Source organism: Scophthalmus maximus, chromosome 18, assembly GCF_022379125.1.
Source record: "Scophthalmus maximus strain ysfricsl-2021 chromosome 18, ASM2237912v1, whole genome shotgun sequence".
Lineage (NCBI taxonomy): Eukaryota > Metazoa > Chordata > Actinopteri > Pleuronectiformes > Scophthalmidae > Scophthalmus > Scophthalmus maximus.
This window is the reverse complement of record NC_061532.1, coordinates 11,346,762-11,367,500: the sequence shown is the minus strand read 5'-3', so window position 1 is coordinate 11,367,500 and position 20,739 is coordinate 11,346,762. Positions and strand designations below refer to the sequence as shown.

The window sequence follows — 20,739 nt, the reverse complement described above, 5'->3', positions numbered from 1 at the left end:
GTGTTCTGGGTCGCTGAAAGACTATATTGTAATAGCTGATAATATAATAATCAAGTTTAGAGCTCAAAGCTGAACCAACTTCTGTCAGAGGATTAATATCTCGCTTCATATTTAATTATTCTCTTCAACAGAGCAGAAATGTTTGGACTGGTTGGACAAACTGAACTGAAGCGCTCCCTGTGCTCTGGGAGATATCTCACCCTAACCGTGAAGGTCATTATCCGTTATCCTCTCTGTCATTCAATTGACCAGGTAGTTCAGTGATCGTGAAGTTACTCATCAGGATTGGCCACGGAAATTATTCGTTGCTTGCAAGGCTGCGAGGTTGTGATAAGGTCGCCGAGATTAATCTGGCAGGGCTACTGAATAGGGAATTGTCAAAAGACCGAGTGATGTGACAAACGTGTAAAACCCGGGCTGAGTCTCATGCAATGCAGGGAAATCGATCCACACTAATCGGTTCCATCCTCACAGTGGCTGCACCTGACCTTCTTGACCCGAAGTCTGCCGCCCACGACTCCAAGCCCCGCCTGTCCTTCTCGGCCAAACCCGTGGTGCTGAATGCTCCGGAGGACGAGTGCGACACCCGGACTACCGTGATGAGGTGGAAGACTGTGTCAGCCATCTTCTTGATGGTGGTGCTTTACCTCATTATTGGGGCGACGGTGTTCAGAGCGCTGGAGCAGCCTCACGAGAGTTCCCAGAAACTGAGGATCCTCGCAGAGAAACTGGAATTCTTGACCATGCACGCCTGCGTCAACTCCTCCGAGCTGGAGGATCTGGTGAAGGTAGGTGAACGCGTGTGAACATTATCAGAATAATTCTAATCGTTTGGTCTCCTGAAGGACCTGGTGACGCCGCACGAAATGTACTTAAATATTTCACGCTTTGTGCTTACATCCTACATCCAGACCGTGCACTTTTTCAACATTTCAACACAAGACACCACTTTATTTGAACCCACACCACGATTTCCCCCTAAATTCAACCATGTTGTTTTTAACCAAAGCATAACCATAACCATAAACATGTCACGTCACAAAACGGATTTGGTTTTAACTGGGATTTGTTTTGGAAGGTACAGATAAATCCTGTTGTCCTGTCAGTAGGAGGGATCCTACTCCCTCCAAAGCCTCCTGCCACAGCACATCTATACTTACATCTCCTTCCCCCAACATTGACTACAGCGGGCAACTTAATAAAATACTATCCTGTGGGGAACCATCTACGGAAACCACTCTGAATTTAGGGAACAGTAAAGCAGATGAAGTGGAATTGATTGATTCAACAATCATTTACTTTCAATTGCAAATGTCAATATCGGTGCTGACAGAGCAGCCTAATGATAAAAGAGATCCATTGATTTCCTGACTCTTCCTTTATGGATTAGTGGATCTCATCACCAACCAAACTTGTCAGGTTTGATGGAAGGGAAACTATGTCCTCCTGAGGATTCTAGTTGGCATGTGGGACTTGTTGATGATGATTTCTGTACTCTCCTAATGTGCCAGAGCTGAAGGGTCTTCAGACCCCCGGGGGGTTTCACCACTGCTATGTGTGGGCCTTACAGCTGAAACATTTCCCTGGTTCTGTTACAGCACCAAAGGTGCCTCGCGATGCCAACGCATCCTCCAAGCTCCCCGTTGCACGACATTGAACAAATGATGAGGTTATGTTATATTTATTTTCAGTTTACCTGTACATCTCCTGTAAACGATTTCTGTGTGGAGATCATTTATCTGACGTCTATCTAAAGACAACAGGATCCCTGGAAAGCAAAGGGCTCCTGAATCCAAATAATTCCCCTTTTAAATCCCTTCATTCATCTCTTCTTCTCGCGAAGAACTAAAGCAAACAATGCTCAACGATACCGCTCATTAGTCTTTTCATAATTTGATATTATTATCACTGCTTCTCTTTTTTGTTACCCATTAATTGGTAAAGTGCAGTCCGCTTAATTGTTTCTGTTGCTTTTCCGCTGGTGTTGCAGAGTAACATTTGACTTGAAAGAGATTCATTAGGTTGGACACAGTAAAAACAGTAATAAGGGCAAACAGCAGACAGACTCAGACAAACTCTTGCTCCCTCTGTATCAGCCAAAAGTTAATTGGTAGCAAACTGTAATGTCTTGCATCAACGGCTGAACGTTTGTTTTCAGGCAAAGTATGACTCCTTCTGTAGCCGACCTTTCTGCTGAATCAGTGTGTGTCATTACAGTAGTGTATCTCATTCCTGGACCTCTGTAAACAAAATGCAAAATTAACAGATGTAATCTCTAGCTCCCTGTGCAGGGATTTTAGGAGCATTTTAATGTTGTCCTCATGTTATTAGGCCAGTGAGCCTTTTTTTCAGCGCTCACAAAAAAAAAACCCTGATTTCCGAACAAACTACTTCTCATCTGATGATTTATTGATGCACAGCTTCAACACAGGTGTCCCCCACTCACCTTGACTTAATTATGTATAGAAGCACACACAAACACACACACACACACACACACACACAGACACACACACGTCAACCTTTGTTTTCTCCCATTCCCCGCTGATCAAAATCCAGTCAACAGAGGATTGAGGAGAGATGTGCTCTCAAAGGGGGTAATTAAAATTTAAAAAAAAGAAGAAGCGAGTGATGTCAAAAAGCTCAGACGATTCAATCTCTCCGGGCTGTTGTGCTCAGCTTGAACACAGACATCCTGCCTTATCGTTTCTGTTGGCCATAGTTAGTTTGCATACAACTCAGTGCCAAAACAGTGAATTAATATGGCTGCTTTGGCTGGAAAACAAAGGGGCCGACTGAGCCAAGCCTGTCTGATTGTGGGGTTTGCAAAACTGATTGCTTCAAAAGAACAGGGGATATAGGCTTACAGAAGTCTATCTTTGAACCATCTCTTTATTATCTTTTTTATTATATTTGGAAATTATGAGGGATTGAACCGAATCATTTTTTTTTTACTCATAGGCCAACGGCTCCTTTCAAAATGTGCCACAAGTTCAAGTTAAAACTGCTGTTCTTGCTTTTTGTTGTTGTTGCTTATTTCTGTTCTTGTTTGTTTTTGAGGTTGTCTGTTGTTTTTTTTGACATATTAGGTTAATACGTTTGTGTTAACATATTTCGGCGGTGTATTGCCTTGTAAAAATGATATGGTGAACTTTAACATCCTGCAGACAGAGCAAAACATCAGTATTTATTCATGAGTCCACCTGACAAATGTAAGTCCAATGAACTCCCTTTCAGCTCTTAAAATATATTTCTCCCTTCAGCTTCCAGATGCTCCGCTGACTAACTATGGCTAATGAGAGTGACAAGTTGCAGGCTGTAGAAAAAAAAGAAAAGCAATGGGCTGGACGATGCTAAGGCTCCATAGAGCTGAGGGAAAACTGCAGAAACGGGTGACAGTTCTCACTGAGCTCCTCATCGGTTTAAAAACAATTATTGACAGCGAGGTCTTTTGATTCATAGACAGAATGCGTCTCATCTGCAGTGTTTTGAGCTGTAGGATATCTCGAAAAACCTGCTCAACCAAAACCAAAACTATCTGCATGGTTAGATACCACTGATGATAGGGTGAGTGAAAGTGGTGTGGTCGAGATGAGGGAAATAACAGGGTTATTAAAAAAGATGAGGGTCTGTGACTTGACACAAGCTCCAGTTTGGTGCAGACCCCAGCCCTTTGATTTCAGTTTGGATACATCTTCCAAGCGCATAGAATCAACCGTTTGATCTGTCGTGCGTGCCTTGTGTTTGTTCAGCCTGTGTAGATAAGCGCCACACAGATTACGACATCATAACGTTCACCAACATGGGCCCTTATCTCTCCACCTGCTGACCCGCCGTGTCATGTTCACCATGTGCCGTTACATTAGTGCCTGTTCCCCCCGAACTTCGCGTTCATTATTCATCCATTTCGTCGTTTACAATCTGGACATCTGCTGCCTTATCACACTGTCACGCGTCATAGGTTAGTGAAAGCTCTTCAAGTTTCACGCAGCTTTCATGGCTGCCCGCCATTCATGTATTTTACCTCTCTGTTCCTGACGGTTTATTGATGTTAAAATACAAATATTAGAGCTCATTAAAAGGAGCTCTCTCTCCCACTTGTACGTTACACCACACAGGAATTAGAAGATTTCATTGGTCTCGAGTGGAATCCCGCATATCCAGAGGGGAATATTAGCTTTAGTCCTCTGCAATAATCTCTGTAGCAGTGCGGGCTATTCCCCTGAGATCTCAAAGCTTTCCCTCTTTCACTTGTCTCAGTAATTACTACTGTACCTTGAGAATCCACTCACAAGAAACCCTTTGTCTCCCTGCAGTGGACTGCACTGCGTTGGCCACAGTCAGGTTAAAAAACAAAAAAAGCAAAACATACCAGTCTGACCTGGCTTTCAATTATTGCACGGCAAGTATGGAGTTTAAAGGCAGCGGAGGGTCTACCACTACCGCAATTTCTGAGAGTGGATTCTTTTGTTTCAAGCAGGTAGACAATCAATACAATACAAATACCAGAAAATGTCTACCTTCATATAAGAATGAGACGCGCACACATCACAGGCAAAGAAGTAAGGCCTTTTTCAAACATTGTTTTTCGGAGGGTGGGCCTGACTGAGAGCTCGTCCACTGCACGGCCACCTACACCTGCGGCCTGCACCCATTGGACGAGGCTAGCTGTCACTCACACGGAATCCAATGCCTACCGAGCTTACAAAATGCTCACATCACGCCTTGTTAGAAGAAGACGGGAAACTATATATTGAGACCCTAAGATCATCAGGAAGATGTTCACTGGCGCTGAACGTAAACTAGTTTTTCCATGGACTTCTATAGAAGTGGCTACAGGTGGAGTCGCCCTCTGCTGGTTATTCAAGAGAATACAGGTTTCAGGCACTTGGCTATATTTTCCGCACCTTTAACTACGTCCATTTTTGTACCCAGTCTATATGGTTAGAGCAGATAAACTGTGCTTTTGCTCTTTGAAAAGCCAGAACAGTCGACACACCCACAATAATATGTGAATAGTTGCGGTTGCTATGTTGTGCTTGGACAACTGCTGTTTGGAGGCAGTTTACACAACACTCAATTTAGTCAGGAGATCATTTTCACTAGTACGAGATCAGAAATGTTGTATTAGATGCTGCAGTACAAACTCCCTGTAACCCTGGCGCGGATGCTCATCCTCCAGTGTGTGGCTCTCGAGCCTCACCGCTCCTTATGTCTATGTTTAGGTGTCGGTGGGTGTGAGAAGCCGTGGTGCAGCCGTCTGTGTTCCCTCCAGCGGTTGGCTTCACTGCCCTCTTGTCTCCTGTCACGAGAGCACGGGCCTGAGTGGGGAAAACGCGCTGCTGTGCGGCTTCTCTTGCAGCCGCCTGGTGTCTGAAGGGCTTGTCACACTCAGAGCTGTGACGCTGAGGCGGGAAGACCCGTGTCACACTTAGCGCTTTCTCACACACACACACGCACTCCATCACCCGGGCAAGACTAATCGCTGCTCCCGGGGCCAGACAAAATTACTTTTTTTTTTTAATGATTTAATGATTTACAATATAACAAAATACTTATTATAATGTATTGCATGAAGGTGAAAGATGCTCCTCGTTGTTTCTCACAGGTCTAAATTGGTTTTTGGTTGGATATCTCGTCTTGGCTGTCACTTCTTCCCCAAAGAAATTCGATGCACACCACTGATATTCCTTTATCTAACTTTGTCTTTGTCTTTTCCTTTCTTTTTTCACTCTCCACTCCAGCAAGTGGTCTCTGCAGTTCGAGCAGGTGTGAACCCGTCAGGAAACGCATCCAATCAGACAAGCCTCTGGGACCTCAGCTCCTCCTTTTTCTTTGCTGGAACTGTTATCACCACAATCGGTAAGAGAAGTCATTTCTTACTCTTGAGCGGCTCAGTTGTCCACCTTAACTCTTTGAGGACTCCTCTGATAGTACTAGTTGCATGCGAGTCTTTGTGCGTGGACTTGCATCCCGAGTTTGCACTTTCCTTTGCACTTACCCTCCACTTGTGGCAGAAACTGTTATATTTCTCAAAAGTGCTGTTGGGGTCCCTTCAGAGAGTTTAAGTCTGTGACTTACAAAATACTTAGACCTAGAACAGTGATGATAATTATAATGTCTGCAGCACTTAGATGTGTTTTTCTCTCAAACTATTTCACTAAACGAAAACTGTAGCTTACAGCTTAAAGGAATCAGACACTATAACAGGAATATGATAATAAGGCCCTGTGCTCATTTGTCCTTAGTTACTGTATAATCAGGGAGTTTTCATCTGTCTCAGCCTGGAGCACATTGATCCAGTGTGAGACTCTTAACACACTTCCTATCTCCATGGTCCTTTTTGCACTCTCTCTGTCACCTCCAGCTGTAAGAGACTACTAATCAAACTGCACACACACACACACACACACACACACACACACACACACACACACACACACACACTCGCAGCTAGTCTGACAGCTCATCTGGCTCTTCCATTCGGACCTTGACAAATTGGTGAGTCTGTTAAGTGGGCTGCCGGGCTCCATTTCACATCTCTAGCATCCAGTCGGAGCTCATCCTCCATTTAGAAAATGTAACACCTTGTCTTTTTTTTTTTTTTTGTAAAAATAGGATTTTGCTCTCTGGTTAGAAAATTGTTGTGCTTGTTTTTACTTTCTGAGACAAAGCTCCTTTTTACAGATTTTGCTGTTCTGCGGCAACCATGTGCCTGTTCCTCTGCTCACCAGAAAGTATCAGAGATTAATTGGCTTCAGCAAAATGTGACAGCTAAGCTTAGCAATAAAACATGTGAGTATGTTGACTGCAGACATAGTGATCTTTCCTTTTTAATGTCACTATTAGTTTGTTTTAATCACGTCCTCAGCTAAGTTTAACTTTGAGATTGCTTTTAGCAATGAAAAGTGCTCTATAAATGAAATTTATTATTATTATTATTATTATTATTATTATTAAGTCGTCAGACGTTGATGACGTCATATTGCAGATGTGTTGAGGGCGGGACTGTAAAGAGGAGAGAGCTCGGGCGGACAGACAAAAGTGAAGGTGCACATAAATGGAAAATGCTTGTTTGCATAAACAGCCTATCATTTCTGTGCTGTTTAACCCTAATCACCATAATTTTGCCTGATTGGTACAAAATGTTCTGTGGCTATTGCTGCTGTGCAACAAAATCACATTTTAATGAAGACGAAGATGAATTCCTGAGCCCTTCATGCAAATTCTTAGTATTCTTAGGGAATACAACAAAGTCCATTGATTAAAATATTTCTGCAAGAATGTCAGACATTGTAGTTTGCTTGTATTCACCTGGTTCCTCTTGATTCGGCGAGAGGTGATAGAGCCAAAATGCATATCCACAGATCTTTGATTGTGAACGTAACTCACGGCTCTTCTTCCATGTGGGACTCCTGAGTTATGTCTCAGCAATTGTTATATTCCTGCTGAAATTCACATTCCCCATAGTGTATAGATCAAAACAGATCAGAGTGGAATAATCATTATAATTCACTTTGATAAACCTCCCTTGGACCCTTGTTGTAAATCTTCCAGTGGAGTCCAGTTATTATTTCAACATTTCATGTGATGTGCAGTACTATAAAAATGTGCCCTTCTCTTGACAGTGTGCTCTCTGAGTGTGTCCATCCAGGGCAACATCCAAATTTGTCTTAATTGTAGGGATTATAGTTATAATTACAATTCTACCCCTTATGAAAGCCACAGTTTTATCCCATTGATCTGTTTAATTTTTTAAAAACAAGACCAAGAAGAAATGCAGCTTTTGATTTTTTCGTTTGTTATGCAGGGAGACTGGGAGCTGGGAATAGAAATGATCAGGCGTCCAGTTTCCTACTGACAGAGTGATGAAATTAGCCAGACTTGATTAACACTTCTTCTGACATTTAGTGTCACCGTGCTCCAACGTGAGACTGGGAGTTCATTAGAGCCTGCAGCTGTCCTGAGACACATCACTGCAATAATGAAGAGAAGTGGATGGAGTTCATATTTCAGCCTCCTTACGTAATGTTAAATTATAAAACACATGTTGTTTAATGTGCGCAGACAGGTTTACTTACAGTGTCACAGGTCTTGGAGGTTTTTGTCTAACAATATGTCCTTGTAGACGCCCCATCTGCTCTTCTAGCTGCACATGATAATGGGTTTGGAGAGAAGATGAAAAGCAGCGGACCAGTGATGGACTCACATTTGTGTACAGCGCACTGTGTCTTTTCATTTGTATCTGTTTCTTTTTTCATTCTCATTTTTGCGTAGAGCGGAATGTGAATTATGAATTCTTGTTTGCGCCAGACTTCAATCTCTCACTAATGAAATTTCACAAACCTCAAAGCGATTTTGTTGTGCGTCTCTAGATTGATGTTGCAGCGCAGTCAGGCCTTGTGAAAAGCTTTTTTTTCCCCCACCAAGTTTACTTTGAACTGATATTACTTTCTTCTGCCAGCTTTGTTGAAAATATAATACATTAGTAAGATACAGTATATACAACAACTAGTAGAAATATACTCTGGGAAGGACAACGCTTCCCAGGACTGGCCTAATATTACAAAAAGATAAATAAAATGCGTGTTAGATGAACTACTGCAGTGGCAATTTTTTTGGCATGTGATATTGCTGTTTGCAGTTTTTTCAAGGAGGTGTTCATACAAGCAACTTCCCATTTGACACTGTGCTTCTTAGGTTCTGTGCGAGACACCTGCCATGGAACTGTTGTGTCATTGAGCAGTGCTGGAGATGCAAAAAAAGAGTGCGTGTGTAACGTTGTGGTGAACGGTTGCGAATGAGCAGGGGACACTCTGGACGTAGAAGGAGACGTGTTCAACCACACCGGATTTGACACCGCACTTCCTTGGGCCCTTAGAAATACACATGCCAAGTGTGAAGCCGATAAGATGCGCGATTCCCGAGATTTAGCACCAAAGTAAATCAAAATGTAATTGAACCGCATTAAATTGTCTGAATTTATACGGTGCCTTTCGGCTGTTAACGACCACTCAAAGTGCTTTTCACCATGGGTCACATTCACCCATTCACACCGTGGTGTCACATCCGTCCGGGGTCATTTGAGATTCAGTGTTTGGACCAATGACACTTCAATATACTTGAGATGGAGCCAATAACCTTCTGATTAGTGGACGACCTGACAAATGAATACAGAAGTGCAGCACGTACACAGTTTTGAAGTAAATTAAGAACTATGCTCTCTAGCAGTCTGAATGACGTACTAACTATGTCTGTCTGTGTCGTCTTTCTGTCAGGATTTGGGAACATCTCTCCTCACACAGAAGGAGGGCGGATCTTCTGTATAATCTACGCTCTGCTGGGGATTCCCCTCTTCGGATTCTTATTGGCTGGTGTCGGGGACCAGTTGGGCACGATTTTTGGGAAAGGCATCGCCAAAGTGGAGAAGATGATAGTGGTGAGCCGCTTTGTTTGTGTGTTAACTTGTTTTCCATCGGCGGATCATCGGAAACTTCTCTGCATGAATCCCTGTCTGTGATGGGCCGTTTTCGTTTGACAATTTTGCGATTTAATTATCCAGATAGGTCAAGGGCGGCTCTAAAACCTTACTGCCGGAGCCGTTCAATATCCAAGTGTCACGGTTACGGCTGCATTGTGAACAATGCTAACCTCTACAATAGCAAATGTATGTTTAAAAGTTCAGGCTTGGTTTTTGCCTCAGATTTCCGCAGGGAGGGAAAGGAAAGGAAAATGAAAGGAAAGGAAATGCAGTTTTGGGGTTGCCATGTCAACAGTCCTCAGGACAGCAAACTAAAATGCAGACAGTTTGTTTCAGCTCAGGAAATTACAGTTATTTTAATGCCATGTTTCAAAATTATGCCTTTTTTAAACTGAACTCACTGAAGACTTGTTTACATGAGTGGGAAAGAGCAGCAGCACACACACACACACACACACGCCCACACAGATCAATACATCACTCTAAAATAATGATGTTCGGTGCAGCCACAGTGCAAGTCACACACTGACTTCTTTACGTACAGTGCAGATCCACAGGAGCACAGGGAAGGCGGACTTTGCGGGACTGTCTGGTTGATGGTTAGTGATTAGCTTGAAATAAACCCAAAGCAATCAAACAAGCTGCTCTTGCTCAAGTCAATGAGGAAGATTATGTATCTGACAGGAACATTGACAGTCAAGGAGCTTCCACACCCAAAAGAAAATTAAATTCACCAGACTGAATGTAATGTGTTTATTTTCTCATAGATTAAAAAAGCAAAAAACAACTGATACATGGTTTTCTTCACCGGTACTTTACCAGAAACGTACAGTTGAAAACGAAATGCATAATTTATCCAATTGACTGTGCAACTAATTGATTAATTTGTATGGAAGGAGAATAATGAATCAGAAAAATCTATCATAACTTTTTCCCTAAAGGTGGATGGAAGACAGTGTGTTGCACTGAGAAAAAAGAAAACCTGATTTAGAAAAGTGCATACAGTCGATGCTAAAAAGAGTTCACCGTGAAAATACATCTTAAAAGAAGTAGATGTTAAAACAATAATCAAATAATGAATTGGAGATCTTTCTTTAAAAGGTATTAAAGAAGTGTTCATCCTCATATCAGTTGGGGAATTGTTCTATGGCACATGGGGACATAGGAGATAAATGTACAGGCTTAGATGTGAGATAGATGTGTCAGCAGATCACAGAGATGTTTCCGAATATGATAGTGTCCAGTGTGGTCGGTGAGTGGTTCCAACGAATTTCTGTAAAACACTGAAAAGGTGAAAAAGCAACGTGCTACATGGTTCTAGCGGTTGCACATACATGCAAATTAGATGGTGAGTAGCAGCTGACATCTGTAGGTGTCGGTGGATTATCAGCGCCGTTGCATACTCGTGCGTCTGTTGCAAACACGCAGCTCGCTTTGATAACGAAGTGTCACGTCAAAAGGAGGGAGAGAAAAATGACATCATGTTTTCCGTGTTGGAAATCCGCCGTCCCCGCCTCCAGGTCTCCCACGGCGACCGTGAAGCTGAACCAATGGCCTGCAAAGACGTTGGCGTCACCGCGCATGAGAAACATCCGATTGAGGAGAGGATCCACATCTCGTCTCTGGGGAAAAAAATAGAAACGAGGAGATTCCCCAAATCTTTTCATTTCCTTTAAAGTCTCAGGACAGCAGCAATGACCCCGCGAAGACAAATGACTCAAACCGAGTGAAAACTAAACGCAGGTGATTTCGTTTCACTGTTTGCTCGGCGGCGTCTCCCCCCCCCCCTGGCGAGGACGAGCAGCGAGGGTGGCAGCCTGTTTGAACAATGGAAATTGATTAAGTGTGGCAGCTGCTGAAAGTCACTGCTGTGCCGCCAAGAAGTCGGCCGAGAGTGAGACGCCACCTCATCAGTCGGTCCCTCCGGAAAACATGAATGTTCCCTCTGGTCCTGCAGGGCTCGTCCTCTGTGCTCCTCTCCACTGTAACCTCCACCACTCTGCACATAGTGCAGCGAGGACATTAGACGTCACAGACTCGGTGATCTGAGCTCTGGCTGCTCTTCACGCGCCCCCCCCCCCGTCAGAGGCGCTGTGCTCCGGGGCTGACGTAACCGGAGGGAGGAAGGAGAGCGGGAGACACAGGGAACCACCTCGGGTTAGGGTTACTGAGTACACACCGACCGATGAAGACTGCGCGTCATGCGAGAGAGGGTTCACGTCATGTGAAAGTCGTCGTTGGGAGCGCAGGCCGCGCGTACGCTACTGTGACTGCTGCTGCCTGTGCAATATTCGATCAGTCCTTGATATCGCAGCACACGCCGGTCACGCCAAGTCGCGTGCCGCTTCTCCGCAGCTCGGGTGGGCGCTCCATCTGACGGGGCAAAGTGACGTCACACGAGCTTAGCAGCCTGACGTTTGAGATGTTGGGAAACAGCTCATGTATTTTCCTAGAAGGAGGTCAAAGGAAGTGAATCACCACAATGTGATGATTCAATCCTGTGTAGGTTTAGCACTACAGGGCCGAACGTAAAAAATATGCTTGATGTGGCCCATTAAGTAAATGCTATTTTAACGAGATACAAAAGAGATTTCCCCCAAACCAATCACGTTGCAAGGTAACACAAATCCCATCAACCCTATTCAAGTTCTGAGCATATTCTTTGCATTCGCAGCCTCCGCACGCCTGTTGGCCGCGGAGTTTCTTTCAAGCGTTCCGGTCTGTCTGTCTGCCACCTATTAAAAAGTTTATTTTTCTACACCAACGATTCTTTTCTTTCCCTTCAGAAATGGAAAGTCAGCCAGACGAAGATCCGCGTCATCTCCACGCTGGTCTTCATCCTGTTCGGGTGCCTCATCTTCGTGGCCCTGCCAGCTGTCATCTTCAAGCACATCGAGGGCTGGAGCGCCCTCGAGTCCATCTACTTCGTCGTCATCACCCTCACCACCATCGGCTTCGGAGACTTTGTCGCCGGTGAAAAAGGTCTTTTGAATGTCTAAAGTACTTACAGGCCAACTTTCATTTTTATGTTTGTTTTAATAGGTGAGTTATTCCTGGTCGCGTCGGTCTGATTGAGCGGACGTGCGTCACCGTGATCAAACAACAATAATGATCTCGGGGCAAAATAGCACTTAACTAAATTCAATAAATTCCACAAGAGAGTGATGTTGATCTTCTCATTTCGCGTACTGTTGCCAGAAATCCAGGTCAAGTTTCCGGAACATTCAGAAAAAGGGCCACTCACGCGCTGTGAATCCTCAAGAGATTTCCCCTGATGAGAGAGAATCGGCAACAGAGAGCCCGGCGTCGCCAGAGCATTTTTCGATTTCCAAGGCGCCATTATCAACAATCGCAGACGAAAAAATGCCTCTGGACAACAGAGTCAACAAAACATGTGACGTAGCATATGAAACAAACACTGTGAATTAAGTGGTTTGTTCTTGATTGTACCATTCATTTCATTTAATATTGCGGATTCAACAGACCTCTCCCACAGCCGTCTTTTTTTTTTTAACCTTCTTTTTTATTTTATTTTTGAAGACAGCAAAACACATCTAATCGGGGGAGCAACATACATGATCAAATTAAATACAAGTCTGTCTTATACTGCTCACATTATTCACCATTAAATGGTTGCGATTGGCCGATCTGTCTCGGGGCAGATGGAAAAACGGGAGGGGAGCCAGGCCCGTGTGCGAGAGCGAGTGAATACGAGTCGGCTGATTGGTCTGGTTTCCAGGCTACGACTGAGAGGCAGATGGGAAAAATCACAAACACTTAGCAGCTAGATTAAATTTTCCTGAGCGGGCCTAATGATTATAGATTAGATTACGCCAGGTCTGCCGACCCAGGTAGTTCACGTGAATGAATCGGCCTGGACCTGTTAGTTAACCTGGGCGGTTATCTGACTGCACAGTGAGCAGACTGAGCGTGCCGCTTCATCCCAGCGGATAATTCGTGACAAGACGTCATTGTATCAGCATCAGCTGCTTTATCAGACTTTGTACAGATATGTACGTATCTATATCTGTGTCTATTCCCTATTCATTGAATCTGACAGTTCAAACAGGAACCAACTTGTAATAATCATTGGATTTTATTTTCTATATCACTGAAATGGCACATTGGACACATTTTCTGTATGAACCTACTGTACTGTATATGACTATGATTTTCAAATCCATATGGTTTTTATAGTCTGATCCAAGTCGAGATTCTGCTTTATAAACATGAATCCATTGCTCATTATTATCATAGAAGCCATGTCACACAAATGGATTTACAAGAAAATATAACAGCTCCTGACTTCTTTATTCTTTATGTGATCTTTTCTTACTCATTGGTCTCGATTAATGGCCCATTGACAAATAATGACCCTGCAGAAAGACATGTCTTCCCTCTTGATTGGGAAGAAGACCGAGGCTCACTACGAAAAGCCTTGGTCGCCATCAGACCTTCTTTTGCTAATATCAGCCCTGCATGTTGTCTGATGAATTACACATGTATGAAAGAGGGATGACCACGTAACAGTATTTGGGTTCAGCAGGTGGCTCAGAGAGTCCAGAGTACCTGGACTACTACAAACCCGTGGTGTGGTTCTGGATCCTGGTGGGCCTTGCGTACTTTGCCGCCGTGCTCAGCATGATCGGAGACTGGTTCCGGGTCATCTCCAAGAAAACTAAGGAGGAGGTACGCGATGCAGTGCTGTGAGTTGAGTCACAGAGGTGACGGAAGTCGGCGATGAGAAACCTTGCCTCGACACGGGGGGAAAATTATTTCACCTTGGATGTTTTTAACAGAAAAGGAAATAGGATGTTACTTGGGGATTGCAGCTTGTAGCTTTATATTCAGTTGCTGCAGCAGGCTTCTGTTGCCCAAAATCCATATATATATATATAAAAACTTAAAGGAATTATTCACAATGAATTCTTAAGCAGATGCTAAAAGGCAGATATCCAATAACAACTTGTACCTTTTGGAATCATCAGTTCCGAAAATGTTGTCTCCGGATCTTAATTTCAATTTCCATTCTATTTTTAAATCTCCACGTCTGTACCTGGCCTTTATGACAGATGAAAATATACTGCAAATAACAGATTAAATAATTCCGTCATGGGCATTGCTAATTGGTGAGAAGCTGAGACGTGGAGGAATGCTGAAGGCAAGAGCTGTTAAACAGTTCTCTGGACAGTTAAAGGGACATGGCATTTTATGTTCACAAGACTCAACTCCATTAATTATTGTTCAGCTTTTCACATTTACAGTAGGTTATTCTTTTCCAGTAACCTGTTCTGCCTGACAACGATGAAGACATTCAACAGAAGCATGGCTTTTGTGCATGTATGGTCATTATTTAACATTTTTAAAAGGCACAAAGACAACAACAACAATAAACAAGAAAAAACAGCTCTGCTGAAGAACTAAGGGATGATAATATTTCTAGATCGTGAACGATTTCAAAGGATATTACCAGTATTTTATGTTTAAATTAAATTTACATTTTCCCACAATGCACCTCCGATCGAGTTAATTGGTTATCATTTGAAAACTGAAAATCAACTGGCAGCAGCCTCCAGTGCTATGCTTCTTTAAAACATCCAGACGCATCAAATCAACCTGCAGGCATCAATGTCCAGTGTTCTCTCCGCAGGTCGGGGAGTTCCGGGCTCATGCAGCCGAGTGGACGGCAAATGTGTCAGCGGAGTTCAAAGAGACCCGGCGGCGGCTCAGCGTCGACATCTATGACAAGTTCCAGCGCGCGGCGTCCATCAAGCGCAAGCTGTCGTCCGAGCTGGGTATTAACCCATCCATCAACCAGGAAATGACCCCCAGCAAGAGGACGCTGTCGGCCCACCTGTACGAGGAGAGAGAGGGTTACCCCAACTTGACTCTCTCTCTCAGCCCTGTCCCAGGGGCCCTGGCCAGGAACGGCAGCCTCTACCTAAATGGCCTCAGCCCAGACTATGCCGACCGGCGGGAGTTCGCCGTCATCGAAAATCTCAAATGAGGAGCAGCGTGAAAACGAGATTTAGGGAGATGAGCGAAACCACTACAGTAATACGGCACACACACAATACACACACTTTTTCGCGCATCCATGATACAGTATCCATACGTGTTCATTAAGTGGACCGACTCCCACCATTGATGGGAAACACCGAGAGGGACTTCTACACAGATCAGTCGCCATGTGCGTGTTTATTACTCGCAGACACAATGGTATACTGTGTGACAGCTCAGAGGTTCAATTCATTTCATGAAGGAGTCCAACTTCCTCTCATCACGTCAACGTGATCGACAGCTGTGCTGGTTACTGAGCCAAAATCACCAGCGTGTTCCTGACCGGAAACAGGATTGTGTCCGAGGCGCGAGTTTCACAAACTTCTCTGTGCGCAGGAAGCTATTTAAAGCCCATATTGAGGTGCAAACACGGTGGACATCATCTTCTCACATGTCCACATATTATAACTACGGTCAAAATTAGAAAGCAATAGAAATATCTGTGCTCCTCTCCTGTTCAATTACCAGAGGCCCTGAAATCTGCATCAGATGAAGAGGACCCTCCGAATGTGGCTTTTTCTTTTGTCGTTTACACGTCTACAGTACATGACATGCCTTGCATTCACCAGTCAGTCTGCCCTCACGAACAAGACGAATGTTGACATTATCGCTCCTTCGTGACTGACGTCCAGCTTTTCACCCTAAGGAATAACCCACTTGTGCCTTACTGAAAAAAACCACACTGAACATGTGAGGATGGTGATGCGCGAAAGAATTCGTCTGTCCACTCATACTTGTTATATATATATATCTATGAGCACAGCAGTGATAAAGTCATATGTAGGGGGCATCTTGGGGGATGAAGAAGAGGCAAATAAAGAAGAGGGCACTTTGTTTAATCATTTAAGGAGTTGATACTGTTTCTCGAAATAAGATTAGTAACTGAGAAAAACGTGGCAGTGGCCAGTGTGATTTGGGTATTTTCTACCTGTCTTGATGTGCTGAGATAGTTACGTTAACCACACAGTGCCAAGCTCACTCATCAAACCCCCCTCTCCCCCCGAACCAAAGTAATGATGGCGCTTTTCTGACAGAGGATTGGGAGAGGCCTTCAGTCTGATCAAAGGATCAGGAGTGCTCTCTGTTACTTCTAAAGATTTCCTGTCCTGAGGGTTTTTACAAATTGAAATTCTACCCACTGCTTTATTTTTTTTAACTTTTTTATTATTTTTTTTTACCTTACTGCTTCCCAGGATGTAGCAAGTTAGGCAGTATTGCTTCAACCGATAAAAGATGAAATCTGTTATATTGTGCCAATACTGAATGTACACTATCATGAATCTTTATTTGCTGCAGTGACCCAATTTACATGACAAGGTCTGAACTGAACCGATTTAAATAAATGCCTCATGCCGCTGGATTTGTGTTGATAAAGATCATACGAATGGCAAGAATCTCTGATTCATTGTATTATATATATATTCAGAGTTTTACGTTTGAAGGAGTTCTAATATTTTTAATTCAAGATGTTTCTGAAAAAAAGGGGATTGCATATGATGCTGTTATGCAAGGAAATTCTTTGTTCTGGTGTCCTATCAGATCTGTGGTGTTATTCACTGCTTTTTAACAGAATGATTTGCTGTAATATTCAATACACTTGATAGTACTATTTTCAGTTTGTAGCATTGAAAAAGCTCATTTAAAATACAGTGCATCTCACCGGAGAGTATTTAATGTGGCAAACCCGTGTCGACTTGCCAAATGTCTATAGTTTATGGATTATTGGGTATAAAATTGACTTCATATGTGTTTAATTTTTTTTACTATACAGTTTAGGGAAACAGCCGTCTGTCGGATTTTTTTTTTCCTCCACCAGCTTCATGTAAATTCAAACATAAAAGTGTTTGAGTGGAGAATCTTCACATCACTAAATTTAAACGGGTTCCACCAAACTTATAAAATTTTATATATAGATCAGCTTTAACTAAATATTTACACTCAGTAACTGCCAGGTAACTTAAACTAAACCAACTGACAAAGATAACGTCACCTTGCTAATATGTTACACATTTTGAACGAAGAGTCAACAGAGCACAACCGACATTAAATGACCTGAAACTGGGACTCGGCGGTCTAACAGTGACGTCTGGTGTGTATTTTCTAAAGATTTTTGGAAATAACAAAGAATTTTATTTCAGTAATGTTAGCCTACATGACCGATTAGTTTGAGTTGCGTGATCTGATATTTCCCAGCTTTGAGTTTGCACGTTCTCCCCATGTCTGTGTCGGATTTCGGGCACTCCGGCTTCCTCCCACGGTCCAAAGACATGCAGCTAAGATTGACTGGTTGCCCCGAATTGCTCGTAGGTGTGACTGGGAGCGTGGATGGTTGTTGGCCTCCGGGTGTCGACCCTGTGATGGACTGGCGAGGGACAGGGTGCACCCCGCCTCTCGCCGACTGTTAGCTGGGACTGTCTCCAGTTACAGTTTTGCTCTTTTTCTAGTCTTAATCTTCTGGTTTTCTCTGAAAGGCTCTAACCGCTGGTCTGCTACCTTAAGCATGACCGCTGATTTCTGCCCTGACTGTCCTGCCACTTCAACTGCTGTTACGTGTATAATGAAGTCGATCGGCCGAATCGTGAAAGAATGGTGGAGAAAATACGAGAAAAGCAAAGATGTGAGACTAAAATAGCATCGAGGTATTTTTATCCTCAATAGCAATGAGTGGCATCAAAACACCTACTGTAACCTGATTTGCAATACACAATGGAGTCAATGGAGTTGCGTGATATGTCAGGCCATGTGAGGCCACATGTCAGGATGCATGTGCATTATGGTGTTTACAGTATGTGTGTGTGTGCATGAATGAACATGTGAACGTGCGCGTGCACTGGGGTTTGAGGAAACTCATTTCATTTCCACCCACTCAAGCATTTTGCGTGACGGTTTATAATTAAATCTGCGGCTCAAGCGTGTTGAATGTATCTTTCCATTCATGATGAAAGAGATGAGGCTCATTATGAACGTAAGCACATTCACGAATAAGCATTGTGATTTATGTAGGCAGAGCACTTCAATTAGCTCTGTGGGTATAATGTGGAGACATCTCCAGGCTTCTTAAAGCCATTAGCCCTTAATTAATTTGAGAGAAAAAAGAGGAAATGATGCCATAAAACCACGATTATGTACCAATCATAGAGATAATGACAGACAAGTGTTATCGTGTGGTTTCAGAGAAATCTACTGTGCATTAGTGGAATGAGGACCCATTTTTTTCATGAACCACATCTTTGGTTATGATTTGATAATTTGCATGATAATGGTTTTAAATTAAGCCCACAGAAATTCCCTGTGTGGTTTAAATAAGTTTTAGTAAATCCACCTGTAATTCTTTGCCTATATAAACATGAGGGGAAATGTATACACATGCACATATTGAGAAAAGTACAAACATGATTTCCACAAGTGTTGCATGCTACTTCAAGTGTTACTTCCATTGATTATAGATCAAATGTGTCTATAATCCAGGCTTTCCTTGTATGGCAACCATGTGTTACCAGTATGTTATTGTGGGTATGTCGCCACAAATCATGACAAACTTTTAAGAAGATTTAGAATAAAAAATTTTATATGCGAAAACACTGAAGATAACTGTTTCCTTCCTACTCTTGTTTGTTTCCCCGTCAACAAATCTCATGAAAAGACCAAACTGACAGAGAACTAGTCTTTTTATCAAGTGACTCACTGCGTCTTCCCCAGCCTGTCTTACACATTCAGCCACATTTTAATATGGCTCATAAATATCTATTTTCGCATTTTCATAAAGGCTCAAGCTGTAGTTTTTATTAAACATTACTAATAGTGCCTTCGTTGTGGAATTTTTCAGTGGCGGATTAATTTAGACATTAATAATTAGACATTCGGTGCTCTTGTGAGTATTTCTGGCAGCAGGATGACGTTGGTGGGCTTGAGTCAAAACCAAAACATTTTAACAACATAGACATTTCTTGGTAGAAGAATCAATTTGACTTTTTAAGGGGTTTGTTGACCAGAACAGATTATCACTAACAATTGTCCTGTAATGATTATTGCTGCAGAAAAGAAGAAAATCAGAAGAGTGTCTTGGGGCTAAAATGCTCCGAAATAACTTCCATAATATGATTGTAATGATTTTAGCACTTTGTTATTGTGGGTTTCCACATAAAACCCTTATTTTTCATAGAAAAAACTAAAACCAATGCAGCATTTTTCCCAGATAAACGACCTTAAGATGACTGTTCTTTGTAGCTCAATAATAGAGGAGGACAGACAGACAGACAGACAGTCATCACATGATAGACACCACTAGATAATGGATCGCGGCTGACAAAGTGATCTGAGTCACAAGTTACAAAATGTTCTCTGGGGCTCACAAGCACATCGCGGCCTGAGAAGGCTGCTACTCATGTGTCGTTTACACCCTCAATCAATTTGTATATCGTAAACCTCACGTTTGGCTTTTTTTATGATTTATTTTTGTGCCGTTTGCACAATGGGACAACTTTCCCAGGGTGCATTGCACACTTTCTTTTAGAGATGAAATAGGCAAACTGCAACATCGAGACAAAACCCACTCTGATGTGTGACGGGTTTTCCGTAACCCAAGCTGACAGGTTAATGACTTTAAAGATAGGGAGTGACACTACGCGTCACCTTCCAGCCCCTGCCCTGTCAAAAGACAGACACAACCACAAGCGCATGCTGCAGTTCACCGGGAGGACTCGAGCCGCGACTCTGTGCCCTTCAAAGGGGGAGACAGTACATGACTCAGATGGGAGCTGATTGTGGACTGGATTTGTAGACGTGCAGAAAACAGCAGATTGCGGCCTTTTGTTTGGGCTCGTAAACTACAGTCTCACTTCATTTGGGGGAAAAAATGACATTTAGAAGAATAATAATTTAGTAAAGCCTCGACAGTTTTAAGCACGCTGAGTATACGGCACCGAGTACATCTATATACGGTGTATTATTTTAACTGTATCAGTGAGACCTTGCAGCTACTCAAAGCGCTTTAATTGCCGATGTGGACATAGGCCTACTTGCTGAGAGGGATTATTTAGTGTCCTGCAGACGACAGAACCAGCCCGGCTGGAGACTGTGTGGCTCATTATTGATTCTGTCTGCAGTGACTTCAGAGAAAACCACTGACTCAGCCACCAACCACTACCATATCAGGCGGGAGAGGTACGTAGTGAGAGTGGCAATTACCTCCCCGGTTG

At 43.1% G+C, this 20,739-nt stretch overlaps 1 protein-coding gene across 2 annotated transcripts in view; it reads left to right on the top strand.

The window, feature by feature from the left end:
* Positions 1–19,116, top strand: part of kcnk2b (potassium channel, subfamily K, member 2b) — a 22,006-nt gene extending 2,890 nt beyond the window's left edge. Inside the window, exons 1-7 of one of the 2 annotated variants that reach the window (XM_035617483.2) lie at positions 1–213; positions 475–788; positions 5,745–5,862; positions 9,279–9,439; positions 12,268–12,463; positions 14,025–14,170; positions 15,132–19,116. The exon at positions 1–213 is cut by the window's left edge and continues 475 nt beyond it. In XM_035617483.2, the coding sequence (XP_035473376.2) occupies positions 600–788; positions 5,745–5,862; positions 9,279–9,439; positions 12,268–12,463; positions 14,025–14,170; positions 15,132–15,488 (1,167 nt within the window). In that variant the 5' untranslated portion in view covers positions 1–213; positions 475–599 and the 3' untranslated portion in view covers positions 15,489–19,116. The remainder of the gene's footprint in view (positions 214–474; positions 789–5,744; positions 5,863–9,278; positions 9,440–12,267; positions 12,464–14,024; positions 14,171–15,131) is intronic. The other variant, XM_035617481.2, reaches the window with a different exon arrangement.
* The last annotated feature ends 1,623 nt before the right edge of the window (positions 19,117–20,739 follow it).